Here is a 26482-nt window from a genome sequence, read left to right as displayed (position 1 = left end):
ATTTACTTGCTGTAGAATAATTGAATAAATTCAATATATTTTTATTTTTAATTGTTAAATTTTAATACTGTTCTGTTTGTAGAGGCATTATTTATTGCATGATTTATGTATTCTTTCTTATGTATAGAACCTAAATCTGGAAAGGTAGTACTGAGAAACATTATTTATGAAAATTATGTATAAAATTTTCACTGCCAGAAAATAATTGAAATGAAAAAAAATTGTATGTAAAACGGGAATTATTATTTTATAAACGAAATGAAAATAAATATTTATTTAAATCTTCAATACGTCAAATACACAAATATTGATCAGTCTACCAGCTACGTAATTTTAAATACATGTCAATAATTATATAAAAGAATAAATAAGATAAATTATTTGTTGTTATTCGCTGTTGAAGCAAGTAAAAATTTATTTAATGTATATAAAAATATTATACAACCAAGTTATATAAACCAATCTGGATGTACGGCTTACAGATATACGACAATATCTGTTCGTAGAACGTAGAAATCCTGCACAGATTCTAAGAATGATAACTGGTGTACCCTTGTATATCAGAAATGAAAACATACATTTCGATTTCAAAGTTACGATGGTTAAAGACGAGTTCAAAAACTCGGATTCAAATCTTGAAAATTTTGTGAATCCGCTGGTTAGACCTCTTGCTAATACATATATTACATTTTTCTAGAATTAAATAAAATCATAGACCTGACATACTGCTTTCCTAAAGATTATCCTGTTTAATTTAACTTATGTGCCTTGATATCTGGTAAATAAGCCCTGGCTACTTATTTAGAGGCCCCTTAAATTAATTTACAATTAATTTTATAATTCATTGTTGTACATTAAATATATAAAATGATTTGTAATATAATGTTATTAGTTTTTAAGATTATAAAAGTTATTGTTATGCTTTAAATAAAAGCGATTCAATGAAGACATATTGTTAAGTAAAAAAAACAATGTTTGTGAGGAAGGTGTATTGACAGAAAACCAGTGCTGAAATTGGTTTTCCAAATCTTATTTCGGTAATTTTCATGCTGAATATACCTATAGTATATATTACATTTTCGAAAGTAATTTGAAGCAGATAAAGAAAAATTAATGGTATTAAGTGAAGTAAATAGTTAAATAGAAACTCAGATCATTGAGAGATTAAATTTATCGCATTCGCCACTTTATAGACATGTGAAACGCATTGGTTTAATTTCAAAATCCACATATGAATTTTAAACGTTCTTTAGAAAAATATTTTCTACGACAGATAAACGTTTTTGATTTGCTCTACAAACGTCAAGAAAATAACTCATTTTTGTGAAGAATCATCATTGAGAATTTAGAGATCATGGAGTAAAAAAGAATAAAAAAGAATACCATTGGAGTTTGGTAAATTGAAAAAAATTTTACAACCTGGATAAGAAGCTATGACGAGTGTTGGTTTAGAAAATTTTAGATAAAAAAGTACACTACAAATAGTACAGAAATTCTGCAACGCCATTCAGTTAATTTAAGCACGGACATATGGGGCTGTTGCATTGAAATTTATTGCAGATTTCATATTGATTCTATTGAATAACGAATTTCAAAAAGGAATCAAGAAGGAGATATATTTGTTAATATACTACATTGGATAGACTTATAAAACTTACTCTCATTTTCACTAAATTAATTTTTAAGTTTGATTAAAGAATCTTGGAAAAATAAGATCAGTTTAAATCTTATTTGGAATCGAATAGAAAAAACTTCTGAAACACTTGAATGCTTAAACATCACAATTGTTTGCTTTAACTTTAACAGAGTTTACAATAGTAATCCCTTGACTCGCAAATTAAAAAGAATCTGCTATTTCATTTAGATCAAATAAACTGCAACTTGCAAGTTTACAAAGCATATTATTTTGAAATTGGCATTGAATAATCTAATAATTTGCTGAGAATTTAAATATCTTCAAAGGGGCATGCAAAAAATGAAGTTTCCTAGACGTCACTTCGTGTTGAAAGGTTAAGAATTCCGGTAAAAAGCTACTAACCGGCTACTACTAAGGTTCAGCTAATGTAAATCTAGTGCAAAATTAAAAAATAAGTAGTTTATATTTTCTCAAAATATATTTGTCTATCATTATCATCCGTGACTATAAAGTCCATGTAGGACTTAAGCCTGTTTAACAACAGTCTTCCATTCTTTTCTGTTTATATTTTCTCAAAAATATATTTGTCTATAGGTCTTTTTAAGTTTTGAAAGCACCTGCGTATTTATGTATTAATCACTTTAAAGAGGTACTTGACGTATGCTTTGTAATTTCTGAATAATTTTTTTTGGTTTGTAAATTGAAAAAAAAAAAAATAATTTAAACAATAAAAAAATTCATTTATATTGTAGATATATTATAATTGCTTGGCCATATTTGGAGGGCTTATATTGTAATAAAAATCTTAACGTCAGCAAGCCTTTTTAAGTAACCTGACTTTCGCAATTTTTAAGATTTCTACGCGAACATTGCCATAAAAAATATATGCCAAGAAAGAAAGAAATTTTAAATAATTTTTTTCGTTCGATGATAAAACATTAAGAGAGTTGACCGGAAGCTTAAACTTCAGTAGTAAAACAAACTATATATAACTTATTTATTAATTTAAGTCAACGTTTTCGGTTAGGATATAAAAACTTTTTATTAAATTAAATTTTAATACTATAAAATTTATTTGTTAATAGCTATAAAAATAATTATGGTCTGCGGGCATATTTTACACGTCGTCCGTTTGCGATGCAAACAAAATAAACAAAATTCAATGCAAAACGCGCCTAATTTGCATGTTAACGCTCTGATCGATCATTTTTAGTACGATCGTTCGTCTATTCGTTATTCAACGAAATATTCAACTTGTCAAGCGTAAAGGTTCAAATAATCAAGTATACACGTGCTAAGACTTAATTTAAACCCTAATTTTTTTTTTTAATATACTTATTGTTTTATATGTAAGATATGAATGAGCCCCAGAGGTACCTATGTAACTTCCACCAGTACCAATGGCATGCGGAGTGATAATAAGACGACTGCGTGGCTCCAATCGTGGTCAAGGCTGTTGCGAACATAATAAATACATCAAATTTTGAAAAATGCAAAACATGATTTCTAATTTCTTTTCTCATTTTTAATTTACACTTAGCATTTTAATTTATTATTTTATAATTTTTTTTTGGTTTTAATTTATAACCATAATTGGTTCAAATAAATCATTTACGATATTTGTATAATTTTTGCACCTACGAAAATCATGTAAAAACAAAACACTTTGAAATAATTAAACTGATTTGTCACTGTTTGCTGGTCAGGTTTTTGAACTCACCTATGAATTCGTTCCGTATTCTAATGCGGTCTTGTAGACTTGTTACTGAAATAATAACACAATTGATGAAAGCCAATAGCGCGGCTTGATACTCAACATTTGTGGCTTTTTCTAACTCGTTAATGACAATTTTGAAACGATATCGTTCATTTTTGAGATTCTGTAGGTGTAAAAAAGAAAAGAAAACAATAAATAATTAATAAAAATAAAAAAATTTAAATTAAATTCTAAGATAAAAAATCAATATAAAAATATGTATACAAATAAGTGTTACAAATATTATTCAAGCTTTTTAAAGTATCAAGCATGACGGTGAGCATGTTCGAGTCAAATGATCGACCACAACGAATCACACGAAAATGTTCGAATATCATTGATGTTCGAACATTCACTTTTATACGTATTTGTTTAAAACAAAACGTAAATAACATCGCATCTACATTAGTTGACATTTGGTAAAATATTTATGTTCGAAAGCGAGTGTATGCAAAAATCCTGGTCAAAGTTTAGCCAGTGTAGATGCAGTGTCAACTTACGCACCGTCTACACAGGCTAGGTTTTGATATGATTTCCATATACTCTTGCTTTTCCATGCAAAAGTTCATATTTGCCAATAAAATTCAAAATTGTTGTAATATGTAGTATATTTATATTATATGTATTATGTCAATTTATTACGAGAAATAAATTCTATTTTCCTTGCTTGTGTCAATGGCTTTGTAGCCATTACAAAACGGTTATAGAGACAGGTGTCAAATTCTTAAGGGTATCACAATGTACCCCATGGTCTAAGTGCGTCTTTGGACGGCCCCAGTAACCGTACCTAACTAACCTAACCTATTATATTCGAACATAAAAATCTTGTCAATGTAGAGTCGAGCAAATTTTTTTAGCGTCAGCTCTAACTAGACTTTGGCAAGATTTTTGCATATACTTTCAATTTTTCACTAAACATACAAATTTTTCGCATCCAATCTTCAAAAATAATACGTATTTGCATTTGAATATAAAAATATTGCCAAAGTTGAGACAGTATAGATGTCGAGTTACTTATCGAGGATGTCGAATATCGTTGAATAAATCAAATATTTTCAAATGTTGCAAGTGTTCGATTTAAATATACTCGAACAGACCGTATAGCGTAATGGTTTAGCAATTTGAAACGCTAATCTAAGCTATACATATGTATTAATTCTTAAAAGAATATCAAATTTAAAATATAAAATTAATAATATTTACATTAAATGATTGCTTTTCACTACTCAAGTTCAGAAATTTTATATAATATAAATTTTAGTAAATAAATTAAATATCCTACTTTCATTATTTGAAAATAAACTGCTTCCTCAAGTCCATATACTATATCTCTCTTTAAATTTGTTTCAAAGAAATTTTAAAGCAAAACGCTTAAAATTTAAGAGGATCTTGAAAGAATACTAACACATTCACTTGATTAAAGAATCGATTATAATAGTATATATTGACAGAATCGTGAGTATTAAGAAGTAGTAAGAAGAACTTATGCAATAGAATTTGGTCCAAAAAAGTCAACAAAAAAATTAAAGACTGATCAGAAAAATCAAAATAAAAAAATTCTACAGATTTTAGTTCTGATGTAAAATTAAAAAGATGTTAATATTTATCAAGAATTTACTATAACATCAAAAAAAAAATAATTTTCTGGCTTGATAGTTCCAATCTAGTGTTTCCCAAAATTTTAGAAGAAAATGATTTAGAGTCCTTTGATTGATTGTGGTATTTCTTACTCGGCTCTGCATTTACAAATATGTACTACTATCGATTTTACTTTGCCAAAATATCTAAAATTTCAAAAATTCTTAAAAATCTATTAGATTAATACCAGACTCTTTGTATATAGATGTATATTAAAAAGATTATTTTATCTGCTAGGCATCGATTTTCTGTAGTCAGTTTTTGAAGTGAGCGGCCTCAAATTTGTTAGGCCGTATGAGTACTACTGAAAAAATTTATTCGTAGCAAATCGGATTAGGATTTGCTACTAAATTTTGTTATACGTACTCGTAGTATTTAATAAAGTTCTGAACCGAAATTACTTAATATTTAAATAGTGTCGTATAGTGTATTCGGACTCTTAAATACCCATCTAGCTGGGAATTAGTATGTAGCTCTTTTCAGAGACTGATTGTGGAACATTCTTTAGCCAAAAATATTTGCAATATAATGAAGTATTAAGTTAAGTAAAATAATAAATAATTTTATAAAAATTTAAGGTAACATAGATTTTCTTAAAAAATAAGCATTAAATTATCAAACACTTAATTTTGAACCACCTATTTAAGTAACTAAATTTATTCGGTGTCAAATTAAAGGATATTTAATGATATTTAGTTCGTGTTTATTGTAATTTAAATGTGTTAGGTTTATAGGTTTTATAGGGTTTTCACGTAAGTTTTTCATGTACTATTGGATTTTGATAGCACTTACCTTATAAAATTCAAGTGTTTCGATTGCGCGTGCATATCCATCTGCATTATAAGCGCATAAAGCTGATAGCAGTTCGAAAACTTGCTTCTTTACGACTGCATTATTTGTATCTAAGGCAGCGCCTAATTTTGAAATATATTCACGATTTTCGACAATATAATCCAGGCCGATGCGTGAGTCCATTCTGAGTACAATGAATTTGTAACTGTTATGTTGCTACTTTTCGTATGATTTTTATGCATATATTTATGTATATTCGATATTAAATCGTTGTAGTTTGCGGTATTTTATTGGATATGCGTGCATATATTTTTTATGCAGTTTCTTTTTTGTTTTTTTTTTTGTTTTAAACAATATATCTTTCCAACTAAGTGTTCTCTGGTTTTTCTGCTCGAATTATCTATGCGGTACTCGTTTGAAATATTCTGTCAGTTTTTTTTATTCTGTGCATTTGTTACTGTTCCTGTCGTAGACTGACTCTGCATACTTAATTACTTCAACTGCAATTACATTATCCATTGCTAGGCTTTGTATTTTTATTGGTGGCGGCGGCTTCGGCTTCGGCGCGTTGATGAGATGTGAGGATAGCATAAAAATCTGTAAAAAATGTAAATAAATTAATTCGATTACATTAGTTGTACTTGTACTGTTCATATCAATACTATCAGTAAGGTCTTTTTATAAATGCACGAAAATCTACATACACTGCTGTACGTATGAGTATATTAAGTAAAATTGTGATTACAATTCTTTTTCTTGACTTTTTCATTTATTAATTAATTTATTGTTATTAGAGAAACGTTTTATTTTTATTTTTAAATTTTTCGTGTATAGTAAACTGTCTGGTGTTTGACTTGTTTATGTTTGTCAGTGTAAAAAACGAGGTCCCCGATGTTCATAAATTTTTTTAAATTTATTTATTTATTGAACTTTTGTGCTTAGATTTATGAAAATTTAATAAAAAAGTTGGTCAATTTTTCTTTTAATTTTTTTTTGTATTTTTATTATTGTCACCGAACTTGGAAGACAAAAGTAAAATATTAGCTGTAAATTCTTTTTAAGTTTGAATTGTAACTATTAATTGAAATTGAATTAAATTTGATAAGATTAGCATTACTTTTATTGTGCTTATCTGTTTGACGTTAGATATATTTATATTAAATTACGAGGGTTGAGAGTATAGTTTTTTTATAGCTATAAATGTGATACGTTACAAAAGTGTCACACTTTTGACATATGCCGATTGATATTGTTATCATCGGGTGCAACAATCTTATATATGTATGCGCTGTAATTTCTAAATTAAATAAAGAAAAAACGAGGCAAATGAATTAGGTTAAAATAGAGTACATATTATTCGCACATCGTCCTAACAGTTTGGACCTCACGCTACCGTCAACAATAATAATAACAATAATAATATTATTTTTAAGATCATACGAAGAATTACAGTTGCCATTAGGTACTACTAAAAACTTAGTAGATACACACAAAGTCAAGTCTTCTCTAGTTGAATAAACATTAGGACTTCACATATTGCTTATTTCAAACGGTTTGTTACATAGCACCGAAATACGGATGATGAATAACAATGACTAATGGTTAAATAATGTATAGAAAAGAAAGCCTCATAAGAATTTTATTTCATCAGTGTTAATAGTAGATATTATAGATTTTTAAAGATTTTTTTAAATAGAATTGTTTAAAATGAAAAGAATCATCCGCAATTGTTAAAAATATATATATTGCAACAATTTACGTTAGATTATGACCTAAATAAGATTATCTACTGCAATATATCAATTTGTTCTAAAGGTTCATAATAATGTCTTTCATAACCGATCATTTAAAATAAGTTAAATTGTTGTTGGAATTGTAAACTGAAATAATGAATAAAGATTTTTAATTTAGAAAACTTTGAGAAAGATTTTTGTATTTGGAAAGCATCGACAGCCGCAGTGTCACAGTTTAACCCACTAAAAGCACTTCTTAGGAACGGTTGTGGAAGATTGCAATCGCGTTTAGCGGATGCATGGAGAAAGATTGGTGCTACAATTGCATATAATTGATGTTAGATGGAATGTAAATACAGTTACATTTTGGTCGGTTAATGTTTACAACCCAAAAGGCAAAAAATTTCGAGGTACTAAAATTAATTTCTTGTAAATGTATTTCATCTTATTTGATTTCGTTTTTACAGCAGTAAATAGCTATTTTGTAGTTCTTTCGGAATGCTAATATGGCATTGAATCTTTCAAATAAATATTTACATATTGAAGATTTAAAAAAAAAAAATTGAGTCTATAAGCACTAAAATGAAGTAAATTCACTTAAATTGTGAACATAATCGAAGTTTCCCAGAGTAAGTTATTCATTACTGTTAACTTAAATGCGCTTGTTACTTGTATTGATAATCACCAAGGTATAAGCTTAGCACTCATTGTCATACATGTCCAGCTTACTTATCACCGAGATTATTTGGACACTATTAATGAAATGGCATTTTTTTTTTAATTAATGAATTTAGTGTTATTAATATTTATACAAAAGAATTTTAGGCAAGGTTAGGTTGGGTTACTTTGTCAAGCTGTATGCCAAGCGTAGACCTATTGATCCCTACCGTTATTAGGAAGAGTTAAACATCTATTTAGTTTTTGTAGTGAGTATTTTTGCGATTATATTTAGCGTGGGAACTTTCATTTTTTAAAACGTGTTTTTAGTATCGCTCAGGAAATTAAACTTAGAGCCTGCCTATATGTCGCAGCTATAGAATATAGACTGTTGTAATAAAACATTATGTATGTAAGTATAAATTCAAAGAGAATTGATCAAGAAATCCGTAATTAACAGTTAAATGGTTAATCATTTTGAATTGCTAATATTAGAATATACTATAAACAAAAGAAAAATTTATTTAAAAAAAAAGAACACTAAACTCTCGCTAAAGTATTAAAGTGTTAAATTGATAAACAGAAACAAATTGGTGAGAAGGCCTAGTATTTTTAAGTATAAGTACATAATTTGTAGAGATAAATTAATTGAAGATATTTAAAAACTGTTTACACTGCTCTAATTAAAGCTAGCTTATATCTTTTTTGCCAATTACTTATTGTTTCAATGCTTAACACTTCTAGTACTTTTAGTTTTTCTCGTTTTATTGATATCACATGTTTTTTAAATCTTGTGTCACTTTTTTCAAAGTTCAGGTGCAATCTATTTTATTTATAACTTCATTTTAAATGAAGAATATATCAAGATTTTTGCTAAATGAAGCTGTAAGTAAACAAAATAACATACATAGTGCATATTTAAGAATTGCGTTTTGTTAATTTCAATTAGATTCTATATGATATATGATGTATAAAAATATATCACCAGACATCAGGTTTTAACGCATATATAAGTTGTTGATATTTATTTAGAAAAAATTAGTGATTGCTTTGCTGATTAAATAAAGTTGTTAGTATTTCGCAAATATTTTAATTTATTTTGATTAAATTTGTAATTACAAATCACAATAACAATTACCGACAATTCACTAGATGTCACATAAATTGCAATTTAACAAATTGCTGACATAAAAATGCGTTTTATGACCATCGCCGCTAAAGTACATTAAAAATGAAATAAATATTTATTTGATTAATAAATACTATAACAATAAAATTTTAATTATTTCCGTTTTTAAATAATTATTCGATTACATTTAATGATCTTGTTAATTTGTTGAAGCTTAACAAGTTGATGTTTTCATTTGTAAAAATGCTAAATTGATTAAAAGAAATCTCAAATACCCTTAAAATGTTAAAGTGTTATGAGGGGCTTGAAACCACATATTAAGCAATTCCAAAACCGCCGTCTTAAATGTGGTGAGCCGGTAACTTTGTAGTATCTCGCATATTATAACCACTTTAGAAGTTGTATTTTGATTTTTTTCTTTTCTATATAAATATTTGAAAATATTGTAAAGTGGCACTTTGTATAATTTAAAATTATAATTTTCGTAAATGGAATTTCGGTTTTCTAAGTAGGTGCTTCACTCTAAATTAACCAATCGTTTTTGATTGTTGAGAATTTCGATAAGATTCACTTATAATTTATAAAGATCTTAGCAACGATAAAGATGTTATCGCACTAATTATATTAAAATTATAGTAAGAAAAAATTATTTAAGTATTCATATGATGCAAATCTAAATATTATTGATTTTCTATTGATTATTTTAAACTTCCTTTGTTTTTAAATTTAAAATTAACCGTTTTTTGTTTATTTATTTATTTAGCTCTTATGCCTAATTTTAAAAAGTGTAAATATTTATAAGTTTGTGTTTAGTAAATTTAATAATAAATTAACTTTTGTCAAATTGGAATATGCAAAATTTGTTTATTTTGATATATAAGTGTGTTTTAAAAAACTAGTAGTTACTAAAATTTAAAATAAATATTAATTTAAATAAATATTTACCACTATTGTACACATGTCAAGCCGAAATACGTGCAGGTTATAACGTATTTATATATATCGCATATTATAATTTTTAAATTGAATACGTAATAAGTATTATTTTATATTAATTTTTTTTTATTTTAATCCTTATATAATAATTAAATATAATTAAAAAAAAATCAAAATTTCTTAGCAATTGCAAAGAACGTAGTTTAAGTTGAAGGTGATCGCATGAGTTCTTTCACCTATTGACCAACTATTTTAATATTTTAAATATAATATTAATCAATAAAACCATTTATAATTAAAGTTCATTCAGAAAAATAAACAGATGTATAATAAGTAAGCAGACAGGCGGACAGACAGATTGATTGCTCACACTCTAACTGAATAATAATAAAAGTTTATAGTTAAATCAAACACTACTAGGCGCCACCTCTTTTGCGTCTTTATTTATTTATTTTGATACAAAATAAATACGAGTATAAAATAATATATTTATTTTTAATCACGATCGCAAAAAGCTAAAACAAACTTGTTCCATTGAAATTTAATGGCCTTATTAGGCTCTTTTTGCACATTTTATTTAACTTAAATCTTTTTATTGAAATATGATTTTTTTACCTATGGAAGAACACAAGAATTGTATTTGTAAGTAAACAATAAATTGATTAACTAAATTTTAAACTTGATTATAAGCAGTCAAAATTAAAAATCCATTAATTTCAACTCGTATTTAATTATTGGGATTTGAAGAAGGTAAGGCCATATTTCATTCACAAAAGTTTTGCTTAATAAATTTATGTATATGTAAAACTTTATATAAGGTGCATTATATTACTTATTTGAATTTTATTGTTTTATTAGTAAATATTTAGAGAAGAATATATATGTATATATTGTATACGGTGTTAGGAATAGGAATAAACGGGGTACTATCTCTCAACGGAGCGGAGCACTACGACCATGATTGATTTTTTGTGGTGTACATGGAGATAAGAAAAGTACCAAAATATTCTCGCAATAACTTATTCATTGTAGAAAGAGATGGCTAGATGATGCTGAAGAAGATTTAATGAAGTCACGTATGAGCCATTGGCAAAACTTGGCATCGAATCGAGTCAGATGACAAAAACTGGTTGAGAAAGCACTGGTCCACCCAGGACTGTTTAGAAATAAGTAGTAGAAATTATAAATTGACATTAAAAGTGTATACCTTTTACAAAATTTTTTTTGAACCAATGTCAGTAATTAAATAAATAAAATTGAAAATGAATTAATTAGAAATATATTTAACAAAGATTGATGTTTTATACTTTTATAGAACTACATAATATAGAATATATTTTAAATTATATATAATCATATAATATATAACAATATATTTTATATTATATGATATTGATATATGGTATTATTATATGGTATACCGTAATAATATGGTATTATTATGTGGTGAAATTATTCTATATGTAAAGAAAACAAATCTTAATTTTAACTTAGGTATATCATTATCGCACACTGCATTATAGTTCAAAAAGAATGGGTATTACAAAAACAGCTGTATATCCTGAACCATAAGAGGAAAGAATAAAAAGAATATTAAATAATAAATTTCGTTACAAGCGTTTTTATATTTAATTAACTGCAACATCGGTGAAATAGCTGAAAGAGAGTTGATAGTTTTGATAAGGGCTCCTACTGGGATTCAGTGGTATTACAATGGGCCAAGTGTGTAGGTTTCGAATAATGATAGCTGACGATTGCACGTATTATTATATACGTATTATAGCTATATAGTATTATTGGATGAAAATGAAGGTTTATTTACTCTCATAGAAGTCCTCGTCCGCGAAAAATTGAGACAGCACATTTTCACAAGCCTCATTTGAAGCGAATTTTTCACCAGAAGAATCGTCGATCGTTTGCCATGGGCAGGAACATATGGTAATGACTTGATCTCAGGTCTGGACTATAGGGATGCATAAGAACTTCTCAACCAAGTTCCAGGAGCTTTTGGTGAGCCATTATCGATGTAAGTGACACGGCTTTCTCCAGATGGAACACAATTCCTCTTCATTTGCCTAAAGCTGACCGTTTCTGGGTGACTGTTTCCTTCAGACAGTACAGGTTCAACTGTTGATAGTACAGTTCCGAGTTACAGTTTTATCGTAGGGAAATATGTAATTCCCCGCGTGGGGCACAGACAACAAAAACCATCCATTGCGAAAATAATGAATTTCTTTTTACTACACCTAATATATTTGCACACGAGACTTATAATAGAGTTAGAAATGATAAAATTCAGGTTTTATTATAACAACACAGCTCATAATATATTGAAATAAAATAATTTATAATATAATTAAGCATGTTGTATTTATTACATTTATTTATACAAGTAAATTATTATACTGAGCAATTTTATATATATATATAAATAAAAATAAATTATTATATTAACGTAAGCATATTACTACATATTACATGAGATTAAACAATATAAATAATATAATATATTATACAAAAATTTTTCTATAAGCAATAATAATGAACTATTTACAATATATTATACTTATAAAATCATTCAACTATAAGAAATTTATTCATTTAGATAAAATTACATTTTTCTTTAAGTAATATAAATAAAAATATTTATTTACGGCGGAATGCTTTTAATCGGATTTTAATCGAGTTTTGTAATTACTGAATTAAAAATTGTAAATTATTCATTATCTACAATTAAGAATATTTGCATAAATTATAAACAAAATTACATTTTTAAATAATGCATGGAGGATTCGGTGAATAAGTTTTTATAGGTGTAGGTTGTTAAATTAATAAGCACTTGTTTTCTTAAAAAATATATATTATGTATACATATATATACATTTATTATTATTGAGCAAATATTTCCAGTAAATAAAAAAGTCATCTGCTCTTGACTTAACTAACTTCTGTGGCAGTGGCAACCTACAACTTTTGAAGGTGTCTTAAGCAAAACACCCTTGCATTGTTAATTTTATTGAAAACTTCGATAAGTGCACTACCTTTTATTGATGATTAACTGGGTTTGCAAGTAGTTTGCATCTTTTGGGATGGTTTTATAATAGTTTTATAATACTTTTGCTATGGTTTTTTTGCTATTTACAAAAGCTACCACTTTTGTTCTGAGAAATTTGCCTACATTATTAGTCATGCATGTCTATATTGATGTGTGCATTAATAAATATATTACTATTTAAAAAAAATTATTACGTATATTTAAAAGTATTAATTTGCAAAGGGGTCGCCTACACTTTGTTTTTTAAATGACCTTTAAAATTTGAAATTAAAATCATTTACAATTTTTTTGGATGATTTAATTTAATTGATTTAATTAACCACTGCTGCGAAAAATATTTAACAAATTATTTTAAAAAATATTTAACAATTTTTTTTTTTAAAAAAATATTTAACAATTTTTTTAAAAAAAATATTTCAAATTTTTTTTCCTTAAATATTTAACATTTTTTTTTTAAATATTTTACATTTTTTTCTACTCCACATTGTTTCTTACAGAAACGAAGTTATCATCTGAAATTGTTAAGCGTTATTATTATTATTATTAATTATTTTATTTATTTTGGACGAGAAGAGCAATAGCAAATACAGTTAAAATCCGTATTTGTAAACGTTTCAGACTTAGAAACGACCTTAAAAATTTTTAAAAAATAAATATGCGATACGAACTTAAACGATCATTGATCTAAATACTGTTTAAAAACTTTCACTAACAAATAAATATCAATAAAATAGGTTTACGCAGTCAAGAATGCGAAATATGTGAAGCCCAATTTATTTTAGTATATCTGATATAATCGTATTAAAATTTTTTAACTAAATTACTATTATTTACTTAAAAAAGCTTTATCATGCAATGTCGAAAAAATGTAATGAGAAGTATATTGTCAATTATTATTCTCTTATGTGAAGAAATAAAATAGGTTAAAGAATCTATCTTTATTGTAGAAGAAGAGATAGTGAGTCATACCAATTTTGATTACTTTAGATTTTTAATGTTTAAAAGTGTTTAATATGGTAAATTATTCGTACCGAATATAGGTTCACTTTTTGAACCATTAAAGAGCTGATTCTGTTTTTAATTAAGTAGTGTATTTTCGTAATTAAATATGACAATTCTAACTAACATTTAAATAATTTAAGGATAAAATTCTTTCCTCTATATTTATATATTATTCTATAATTGATATCCAAAGACGTATGTATAGTTATCCATTTCAAGAGTTTTCCATTTGAGAGTACTGCTTTAGTAAACAGAATTGTAATTCATGTAATTGTAATTCATTGTAATTCATAATAAGATAAGTTTAAGAATTTAAATTTTATAATATAGTATATCATTTAATAATAATTGGTCGAGTTAAAATTTTGAAAACTTGTTGCAAATTTTTTGTGTGTATATTTCTTTAGTGATAAAACTCATTTCTCATTTGGTGGATATGTCAACCAACAAAATTGTCGTATCTTCGGTAGTGAAAATACACGAGTAACTGTTTAAAGACCGTTCTGCAGTCTTTAAATTCATCTACAGAAATTCATTGTATGGCGCTGTATTTGGTCTGTAGGTATAATAGTTTTTTGAAAATAACGAAAGTGTCGAACAAACCAAAATTTTGTTATATGAAATTAAAGATAAGGATATAGAACATGTATGATTTCAATAGATCATACATGTTCAGATCATTGTAGTGTCTTTCAGGCGGAAGTGGTTGCCATTAGAGAAGCTATATCTTGTTTGAAGGTAGATGATATATTTGGTAGGAGTATATACATACCATCAGACAGTCAAGCTGCATCAAAGTCCTTGAGTTCAGTCCAATTTACATCTACGACGGTTCTTGACTGCTACACATCTCTGAACGAAATGTCGACGCAGCTCAATGTTTCTCTAATCTGGGTTCCCGGCCATAGGGATATTTTCGGAAATTGCAAAGCAGACAAGTTAGCCAGAAAGGGTGCTTCAGGACCATACTCGGAGCACCTAGACTATCTGGGCATATCGCTAACATCATGTAAATTGTTAATGAGTTCTTTCTGCACTAATACTTTTAACAAAAGATGGGAAGACTCAACGATATACAGACATCTGTATGCAATCTGGCCACTTTCCGATAAAAGGAAATCGAAAACTCGAATTGAGATGTCCCGCAGAGATATTGGTCTTCTAGTAGGGTTGACTACAGGACACTGTAAACTAGGGAACCATACTAGAAGACTAGATCTTCCTTTCAATCAAATCTGCCGTAGCTGTGGGGAAGACATTGAGAGCGCATTTTATGCTTTGCAAAAGGTTCTAGGTGGTTTTAAACCCTGAAGTTTTCACCATATATATACGGCGTATTAATGGGCCAATAGGCCTAAGTGGATCCACTAGGGATCACCGGTATAACCTAAACTAACCTAAGTATTAATATCCGTTAGCATTTTATGAATATAAGTACATAATATATTTAACTTTTATGAAATGGGTTTTAATTTTTAAAATACAAAGCTCCTAAATATTGTTAAAGTTGGTATTAAATAAATTAAAGCTGAAGCTGTAAGTTTGCATTTATGTGGTGAGATGCTATTGTTATAGTAAATCTTTTCTACTACCAATAATTATATTTAAACAAGGAATTGAAAGAAAAAACTAAAATTGATCTAGAGAAAAATTGATGTATATCAATAAGAAAATAATACGATATATAAATAGGCCATATAATAACTTCTGATGAATATATCATTTAATATGACTAATTTCTTTTAATTAGTCTGTTTTTTAACTAATATTCATTTAATTTTATTTTATACAATAATAATAGGTTTTTAGAATATTTAATATTTTCGTTCATAAATATTTAATATCTAACCATGTTTTGTTTGTTTACAATTTAATAAAAATGGTTACACATTTAATGTACATATACTTAATAAGGAATGACAACTTAGTTTGAGACGTACTGGCTGGCATCGTCTATTGCATCTTGTATCTGTTAACTTGAAGTATCAAAAAACTACGTTTAATGTTTTGAGTTGACTTTGGCAGTGGCGCAATAAGCGCAAGGTCGCTGTAATTTTTTTGCACTTCAATAAATTTTCTTACTTTTTTCTGTTAAGTGTAAAAAGATACAAATGTTGTTGGCACAAATGCGCAAATTAACTTAACACTTTAGTGAACTTTTAGGGCAAAACGGAAACGTCATTAAATGACTGTGAATTTAATTACTTTATCTGCAATTGTTTGCTAATCTAAACTTGACGTAGGCAATTTATGAGACGAAGATTATATAAATTTATTTAGTGATTTATAATCAAAAAATATTGTTTAATTAAAATAAAGATTTGATATTAAGATTCTAATTTAATATATAATTTGAATAAGTATGAAGGTGAGGACAAAAACCGATTTCGTTTACAGTGCCATTCAAGTAGAATAAGAATATATACGAATAACTAATCATCTTCGAAATTAGCTATTAGTACTTATTTAACTAATAGTGAAGTACTAATTGATTAGGGAAGTACTTATTGATTAGTAATTTATCATAGATTAATACTAGATTGGTATTGTATGTTAAAGGACGTTAAGAGACGTGAGTTGTTATAAATATAATAGTAAACTAATTTACTGAAAAAGTATCTTTTTAAAATATTTATTATGACGTATGCTTATATATCTACAAAAGAAAATAAATTTCGAATGGCTATTAATAGAAAAAACGGGAGTATTTAACTTCCATGTCTACATTTGGTTTATTGATTTCAGTAAAGCATTTGATTGTATTAAGTAGAATATGGAAAAAAGATATTTTGATTACAAAGACGCGATAGTGAGAGCGAAACAAATAACATGCACCATATTAAAAACGGAATCCTCTTGCCTCGATTACGTTATCAGATTTGTTTTGCAAGTTGAGATAAAGATATATTTATTAGAGTAAGGAAAATTATCTATCAAAAATATATGGATTACACACTTATAATGAGATCCAACAAGAGTAGCTAAACTCATTGATGTAGGAGGTTATTATTTATCTGTCGACATTACGGTCAAGAAATATGTTCAACATGAAATTGAAATTGATACACTAAGTAAAATGTTGACCTTTTATAATCTTTACTATTTATTTAATTTTGTTTTATACTGATTTATTTTAAAAAATAAATGAGTTTCGATTTGAGTTTCATGTTGCTACAAGCTTATGTGAACGATTTAAAAAATTGTTAGTTGGTTTTATATTTTAATTTATTTTATATAGTTATTTTCTATATAAAAAACCCCAACCTTTTTACATTCTTCCCTTGGGCGGATAATTGTTACAACTGCTAAAACAATACTACGCCCTTTATAATCACGTAAAGAGAAAGTATATATTGTATACGATTATACGGCATTTATGCACATTCATACTCGTATATATATGCAAATTTTCTTCATATTTGCTATAAATGCAAAAATATAAATGTAGATATAAATTTACAATAAATATACTTGAAAACATACAGATAGGTATATAAGCTAACAAAAAGTTTTCTATCACTAGGTCAATTATAATTCCCATCTTTATTACAGTGTACTATAGGAAAAACTTCTAATTACTCAATACTTTTGCGCTTATATATATTATTCTCTATCTTCCTTTCTATCTTGAAATATTCCAGGAAACCGTTCCTCAATGGTTTCATCATTTTGATGTAAACTGTGCCAGAATCCAGAATTGCTGAACGTGCTGGTACTTAACCTCGTGGTACCCGATATACACCTCCGGTCAAGTATCGCAAGTGAATCTCACTCACTAACATTTACACTCCCAACAGTGTCGAAATAGTGCAGGGGTTTTATCCTCCTCTTATCATAGGCATGCTTTACCGAGGAATATTCTAACCCCTTTAATGCACGGTTTCACAACTATAAATGAGTATTGATTGTACCACCATGATCCTAAATCATAAAGAGGCTTAGGTGTAGTATGAATATTGCTCTTCGGCTCTGAACCGAGTTTGTACACAAAGCGGTTAAGAGAATGTTAGCGTTTGTTATTTGAGACACATAGGGATTTTTTTTGGTAGATTACCATCAAATTTACTAAAACGATGAACACCGAATGTTATATTTGCGATCAATTAAATTCAAAAATGCATGAAGAAGACATGGTTGACACAAAAAAAAAATTGTGTTTTATCATACCATGTACCATAGTTTCACTGTACCATACTGAATTAAAGTATAAATTGTTGCAACAACTATCCTATTTGACAGAGCTATTTTGACTTTTGGTTTTTCTTACATCCCAGAGAATGACATCTGACAATTTATTGTAAATGATTTTCATCAAACGAATTAGTAATATGTGTCCTATAGGACTATTTGGCAGACGTTTTGAAATACTAAAACAGTATGAGTTAGGTAGTTAGAATAAATATATTGAAATTGATAGAGGTATTATTTAAATATAAAGTAATTTTAAGATCTAAAAATTAATGGTTTCACTGAGTGCAGTGAACAACATATCTAAGTCTAAAGCCATCGCCATTATGTATAACAGTTTCAACATTATTATTTATAAAGATGGCTAATGAAGAGATTTCAGGAATTTTTGTTTTGGGTGTATAGAAGTACATCTTCCATATACTGTATTCTATGCTTGATGTAACTTTTACAAGAAGGGTTAATTTTAAAAGTATATATATGGTACCAGAATATATAGCTACTTCACTTTCAGTCCAGTATCGTTGTATATGCACTTAAAGTTTATTTGCTGCAATTTTCAGTAATCATGGTTGAACATAATTTACAGCATTTTATCTTTGTTCTTTGAACTATTCAAAGGTGTGTCAAAGTCGTTCATATACCTAAATATTACACACATGTATGTAAATGCCACATTATTAAGTATTAGATAGATATTACTATACCATACACTGTCATTGCGTGGTTGTAAATTTTGTATAAAAGTTAAAAATGCGCACAATTTTCATTGAATTTAATTAAATATCAATGTGCGCATGAGTGCATGTGCTTTAATAATTCTTTTACAATTTAAATGCCACCTCCAAATTAGTGAACTGCAATTTGTTTGCATTTTTTTTCTCTGAGATTCTATGCATTTTTCAGCTGCATTAATTAAAATATTGCCTTCAAACAGGTCTGCTACTTTGTAGCTTTTTAACAATTTTATTTTTTTTAATAAGTAAAAGTATTGCGATTTATATTCTTTTAATTGAATTATTTAGTTAATTTGTATTCTGTTAATGGGTTATAAAAAAGAAATACGTATATATAAAGTATAAATTCTAACTGACTTTTACAGCCAATAATAAAGGAAAATAGTTGCAGATACATTTAAACAGAAAAGTATTTAAGAAAAAGTATATGATTAAAAACTATTTATGAAAACATTTTTTGTTAATATTAATGCTCCATTTATATTGTTTAATAATTTTAATTTTTATATAAAAAATTATTATTTTTTATATATACATATATAATAGTCATATTTTTCTTTTAATTTGTATGCAAAGTGAAGGAACGAAGGCTGTTAACTTGGCTCAAGGTTGAAATTGATTTTTCAATATTATATTATTTTAACCCAAAGTGCGATGCCATTGGATTGTATTGCAAAATAACAAAGTACATTAAAAATAATAACAATAATTTACACTAAACTTGTACATACATAAATTAAATTCCAACTTTACAACTACACTTCAAATGAAATGATGATAAAACGCACATCAATTTTATCAATCAATCAAAATGGCAAAATAACTAAATGACATGTTGAGCATCTAAAAAATAAGCATCTCAAAAGTGAGGCAGGCGTGCGTCTGCACATGGATACTTTATTGAAGAGCATCAGATACAAGTAACACAGATTGAAAAGTATGCGATCGCATAGTTGAAAACGCATTTAATGCGTAGAAATGACACAAATAAAAAACATCATATACATATACAGATATATACGCAAATTAATATAAATTTGCATTTGTCAATTTTTGCTATAGTGAAGTTTATTAAAAATTATTGAAGAAATATGAGTTAATTTGCAATGGAATTACTGCTCCATATTGGATATTTGTAAAAATTATTTCAGTAATCAATTTGAAAATAACTTATATAAAGATATGTAAGCGATTATTAGTTTATGTTTAGTGAAAAACAAACATGCTTAAGAATCTAGATACGAGTATATGAAATATTATATTGACTGTGATTGCTGCGATAAAAAAATGTAAGATGCTTATTAAATTTAATCAAAATGTTTGAAATATTTTCTATCCAACATGGAAAGCAAAGTTATGTTGATATTTATTTTTCCAATAAGATACTCTAAATCCTATTTACTTTTCTCATCCGATACTCCTATTTCTTTAACTTTTCCAAATAATACAATGTGCTAAGGTTTGTTTCGTTAAAATAAATTTACTCATTCCTTTTTCTTCTAACTATAATTTTTGCACTCCCAGTTTAACTTTTAAAATAAAAATATTGTTTTTAGGCCCAGATCTTGGGAATAATTGGATTGTTCAATTAATTCAAAATACGTGATATTTAAATTTGCGATATGAACTGACAAATGTAAGCAATGAATTGTTTTCATGAAATAACATTTTTCTTATATACATGTAATTGTAATATTTATAGTTTACTTTTAATATTTATACTTGCTTTATGTAACATCAGTCATTTAAATCTTAAAAATAAATAGAACAAAATTTTTTGTCATCAAATGAGATCATTTTTTTCTTATTAAATTTATTTAGTAATGTTGTATATATAAAATATAAGCTAGAAAATCAGCAATACGCCCTTGATATAACAAAAATAGTGCCCAGTACTACTAGCTGAATTTTTCGGTACACCTTGCCTTTGAAGAAAACATAATTTCGTTTTTTTTGTGGTCTCTGTTCAAAAATCCCAACTATTTTAAATAAATGCTTTTAATAACATAGAATGCTAAAACTGGTTGATAAACAATAAGTTTCTCGAAAAAGTGTAGCTTTTTTTTGTCCAAATCCTTCTAATAGAAGTAAAGGAGTGTAAACATTATTTATTAATGCTTATATGAAATGCTTTTATTTTTAAGTTAGTTAATCAGCAATAAGCCCTTGATATAAAAAAATAGTGCCTAAGACTAGTATCTGCATTTTTCGGACCACCTTTCCTTTTAAGAAAAACACTATTTCAATTTTTTTGGTCTCTGGATTAATCTGTCTAAAAATCCTAACGATTTTAACTTAAATGCTTCTAACAGAGTACTAGAACTGGTGGATCAATAATAACTAGTTTCTTAAAAAAGTTCAGCTTTTTTTTGTTCAAATCTTGCTAACAGAGGTTTAGCAATGAACCATACATGCAAAGAGTCTCCACATACTTATATTCTTATGAAATCATTTTCTACTGCGGTAAAGCAAAATGTTCTTAACCTCAGCAATTACTCTGATTCTTATTCAATGATCCTTCAATACCATTTGATATATTTTTTTGATATTTTCAAAATAACTGTAATTTATATCTAGTAGATTCTCTCTGTCATCTCTTAGTAATTCAGGAGTAATTTTAATTTTAAAGATCGCCAGTATTAATATATTCAATAAATATATTTATAATCAATCATTTCTTACAGTTAGCATAGACTAAACCAAAAAAAATAAATATTTACTGTGGAACGTAACTAATTATGTTATTGTTCCTTTATAATCGTTAAACAATAAAATTTTCATATATGTTATCCTTTTTTAATTTAAATGTCCTTAAATTACGACTTACGGTAAAAGATCCAATTATAGGTACATAATAATAAAATTTAAAAAACAAATTTCTGAAAATTGCCAAAACATATATAATCTTAGGTAATGAGTTTGATAAAGCATGCGTGTCTATAAATAAACAGTTCCTTTTTTAAGTAAATAGTCCCCTAAAAAGATCATAAAATTAAACGTTCTAAATATTATTTTTGCATTCATTAAGTCAGTGTTTAGGTGAAACCTTGAAAACCTAATTATTCCTTCAGTGGAAAATAACCACAGTGGAAACCTAGATTTAAAATAAATATATCACAGGTAAAAAATTTTTCACAAAAAATCCTTTAAAAGCGAAATATTGATCTCAAATCGTAATAGTTTACTTTAAAAGATCAAATTATTAAGTTAAAACAATATTTTGAGATTATTTAAAAAATCTTTCATAAAAAATGTCTGCTCAAAAATTAAGATTGTCAGAATTAGGTAACTTTTTAAAGGGTTATCGTGAACGTTTGGACACAAATCAAAAGAATCTTCATCAATTAGAAAATGTTATGTCTAAGATTCAAAAAAACGAAGAAATAGAAACTAAAAACTTTACCAACCTCCAGAATAATGAACTCAATAACGCGGAAATTGGAGAGATGCTTGAGCAATTAATAACGAAAAGAGAACTGCGTAGAGATGCTGATCAATTGATGTCTAACATTAGCGAATATATAGGTGGCTTTAAAACTGGTGATGTGATTGATACAAATGATGGATAAAAATACTGAGAAGAAAAAAGGCTTTAAAATGATGATTCAAAAGATGCAAATGATGTATAAGGATAAGGAAAAACATAATACTAAGAGGACAAAGCTGTGATATAAGCTAATTTACAAAATAAATACACAATTTAATATATAATGTAAAGAAGAAATAACTAAGAATGAATAAAATTATTTGAAAAGCAAAAGTAAAAAAAAATATTTGTACTTTTTCTTTGATGACATCTTAATTCTTAAACAATTTGCCTATTGGATTAAGTTATTCCCATCCCAATAGATGAAGTTATCAATCTGTTGATGTAGCTATAATTTTCTATTAACATAAAAAAAATATCAGAGTTTTTAGATGTTTGCCATTAAATTCTCATTATATATGTTGAATATATTGTGTGAAAACTTTATCCTATGCTTGTACACAGGAAATAAATTTGTATTTAGACTATATAAAAGATACATTTTAATTCTCAGCTAATATGTTATTATCATTACTCTTACACTGAGAGAGAGATTACTAGATTTAAATTAAAGTGTATTTCTGAGTTTTAAATGTTTGTACATTAAATTCTCATTAAATCATTGTTTGTTGGTTGGTCTTATAAAAACCTATAAAAATGCAAATCTTTATCATGCATCGTATCGCGTCTGCAATGCTCATTCGGTTCCACAATGATTGTCATTGTTTTCAGCGACTTTTCAACACAACTTAGCAGCTTAGCAGTTTAGCAGTTGCGAAAAAATCACATCAATTTAACACGATCGCAACTGTAGCGGCAAATCGTGGCAGAGCAACGTTGACCTTATGACTCCGAAAATGGTAAAAAACTGCTTTTCAACTTAAATAAGCGATTATTTTTTATATCGTTGTAATTTTTAGACTTGAATTAAAAGGATATTGTCGTATTTATATTAATAAATTCATTAAATTTCATCAATGATTGGTATGTTTTTGTGTTATTGCAACACTCTATAGTACCACCGCATATGTAATAATCTCCCTCTCCGCCAATTATTGATTGCTAGTAAATGTCAATTGTGATTTTTGGTCTCAATGTTTAAAAATAAAATTTTTATTTATTTTTATGCAATTTTTATGGTCAATTCGACAACGAATAGTATAAATTTAGACTTTAGTCCAAATAAGTAAAAGTGGCGTCAAGTTTAATGGGTAAGGTTGACCAGTTGATAAGTAGAACGCATAATTTGTTGTTTGGACCATGAAATTTATTTACTAGTTCCATTAGGATGAGTAAGCATTCATGTAATTAATAAATAAATATTTTCATTTTTTTTATAAGAAATTGATTTCTTCTCTTTTTTTTTAATTATAATTCAAGACCATATAAGTAACATTAATATCATAATATTGAATAGGGGAGCATTGTGACTATATCAGATTAATTCCAAAAGAATTTATTTCATGTAGTTTATAAATAAATATTTTAAAGTTAGAAGAATTCGAATAGAAATGAAAAGATAACAAAAATTTAGTTAATTTATTGAAATTTGCTAAACTAAATTAACTAACATTTTTGTTGTCGTCTTTTCACTTCTATTTGAACTCCTCTAACTTTTATATAGTTTGCTTTCGTCATAAGGACACGTTACTCTCGATAAGAAAAATTTGAAAAATATTTTAATTTTTTTATTACAAGGAATTGATTCGTTCTTTTTAATTAAATTATTATATAGGATCATGAAAGTAATATATATATTAAATTATATAATACAATTAAAGTGACACAAAAAAGAAAATAATAATTACTCAACAAAAAATAAAATTCGTTTTTATGCTGTCCGCATAAGAATTCTTTGGGATGAAAAGTATATAAAAATCTTGTTCATCTGTTTTATCATTGTGTGGCGTTCATCAAAATGTTTCTATTTACTATAGGTTTTTACTTCCTTAAATATATATGCGATACCTTTAATATCTGCATTTAAGACGTTGCTTCATTTTTAAATCCAAGCCTAGAATAGGCGTATCTCTATTTAATATATCATCAGTTAACATCCTGCTATAAAAGATCTTTGTGTTATCACAAAGAGTTGAAGTGAGACATCTTGTTACTAGCATCTATCTGTCTGAACTATTAATATTTAGTAATAGCAGTTAGTATACACTTCTTCATTATTCATTTTTTTTAATTTTTCTTCAAATATTGTTGACAATCAAATGTAATTATTATTAGTATTGATTTTTTGATTAGTGTTATTTATTTATCGGATGAAGGGTTATAACTTTTGTTGTTAATACAAAGTGCATTTAATATAATTTTTATTTAATTTAATAGCATTTAATAAAACGCAATTAACTTAATTTTTTTAAAAATTTTTCTATATTATTATCAGAAAATAATAATTATGGTGAAAACAATTAAAATAGGCCACATAAACTAGTTTTTATAAAGTTATTAATTCAATCTATGTGTTTTTTGTAGGTTTGTAACATAACGATTTATTCAAATGCAAAGGTGATAATACATACTAAGCCCAACGGTTAGTTCAAAAGTAATTCGAAGTAACAATATATATAAAATATCTTATCTATAATCTGTATTGCATTCTCTAATCAATAAATTAATTAACTTCAATTATTTCTGAAGTGTGTGTCAGATAAAAATGTCTTGATCCCATAAAATCGGATTGCATGCTATCAGCAGTGATAAATATTTACTATTCATATGATATTGCTAAACTCGACTTACCTTAGTACTGTTCGATGATTCTGAAAATAAAAAAGCAAATATATTATAAATAAATAGTATAATATATTGTTAAGAAATATAAATTAATAATATTTTAGATAATTACTAATTTGACAGTAATTATTTTTTATTTCAACGCATTGTGGAACGATAATATCTCAACATTTTTGTTCAAAAATATTTATCAACAATATTTATGAAATTTATGTGCAAAAATTAATAATTTTGTTGTTGCAGTTTACTATTTCTGCATAACAGACCACATTTTTTGTTAGTATAAACCATGCCACAGACGTTGCATGCAGTTGGGTCTGTTGTAAATTGCATTGCTTAATATTGATTTATATCCAAAGAATAAAATTTTGCTTTTAAGCTATTGTAGAATTTTTCAAAATGAACTTGTTAACACAAAAAATTTAATAAATAAAAATGGCTTAGATTATGTTTTCCACATCTGCAAGTGTTGCATATTTAAATTAATGCAATACGATATTGGTAATTTATTGCTGCTGCATAAATTTCACAAATGGTTAAATTTTTGTGCATTCTTGTATTAAACAAAAATAGTGCAAAATGCATAACAAAATGCATTAACTAACACATAAATACACAATAAGTGTATAATAAAGCCTTATTATTTGTTTCTCGACATGTTGCGGCAACATTGCTTATAAACATTTCGTAATTGTTGTATTTTTGTAATTTTTGATTGAATTTATTTTTTTTTTCGTGTTTTATGAAGTGAGAAAAATCACACTTACTAAAATTTCAAAAATTAAGTTAAATCAACATTATTAAAAAATTGTGCATGATATTGCATATTTGTACATTTTTGATTATTGTTGACTTTAAGTTTATTAAATGGAACTTTAAGCGTTGCAATGATAATGTAAACATGTTTAAAGTGTGTTTTTTGTTAATTAGTGAAACAAATGTTTTAAGTGCT

The 26482-nt window shown here is 26.7% G+C and overlaps 1 protein-coding gene across 1 annotated transcript in view; it reads right to left on the bottom strand.

Moving 5' to 3' along the window:
• LOC119672350 (formin-J) overlaps positions 1 to 25571 on the bottom strand; it is a 51427-nt gene extending 25856 nt beyond the window's left edge. The window contains exons 1-3 of the mRNA XM_038083372.1: positions 25537 to 25571; positions 5823 to 6419; positions 3357 to 3516 (exon numbers count right to left, since the gene is read on the bottom strand). Of these exons, the coding sequence (XP_037939300.1) occupies positions 3357 to 3516; positions 5823 to 6005 (343 nt within the window). The 5' untranslated portion in view covers positions 6006 to 6419; positions 25537 to 25571. The remainder of the gene's footprint in view (positions 1 to 3356; positions 3517 to 5822; positions 6420 to 25536) is intronic.
• Positions 25572 to 26482: the final 911 nt, after the last annotated feature.

This window comes from Teleopsis dalmanni, chromosome 1 (genome assembly GCF_002237135.1).
Source record: "Teleopsis dalmanni isolate 2A chromosome 1, ASM223713v2, whole genome shotgun sequence".
Taxonomy (NCBI): domain Eukaryota; kingdom Metazoa; phylum Arthropoda; class Insecta; order Diptera; family Diopsidae; genus Teleopsis; species Teleopsis dalmanni.
Note: the sequence above shows the minus strand (reverse complement) of the source record. Positions and strands in the feature narration are given on the sequence as shown.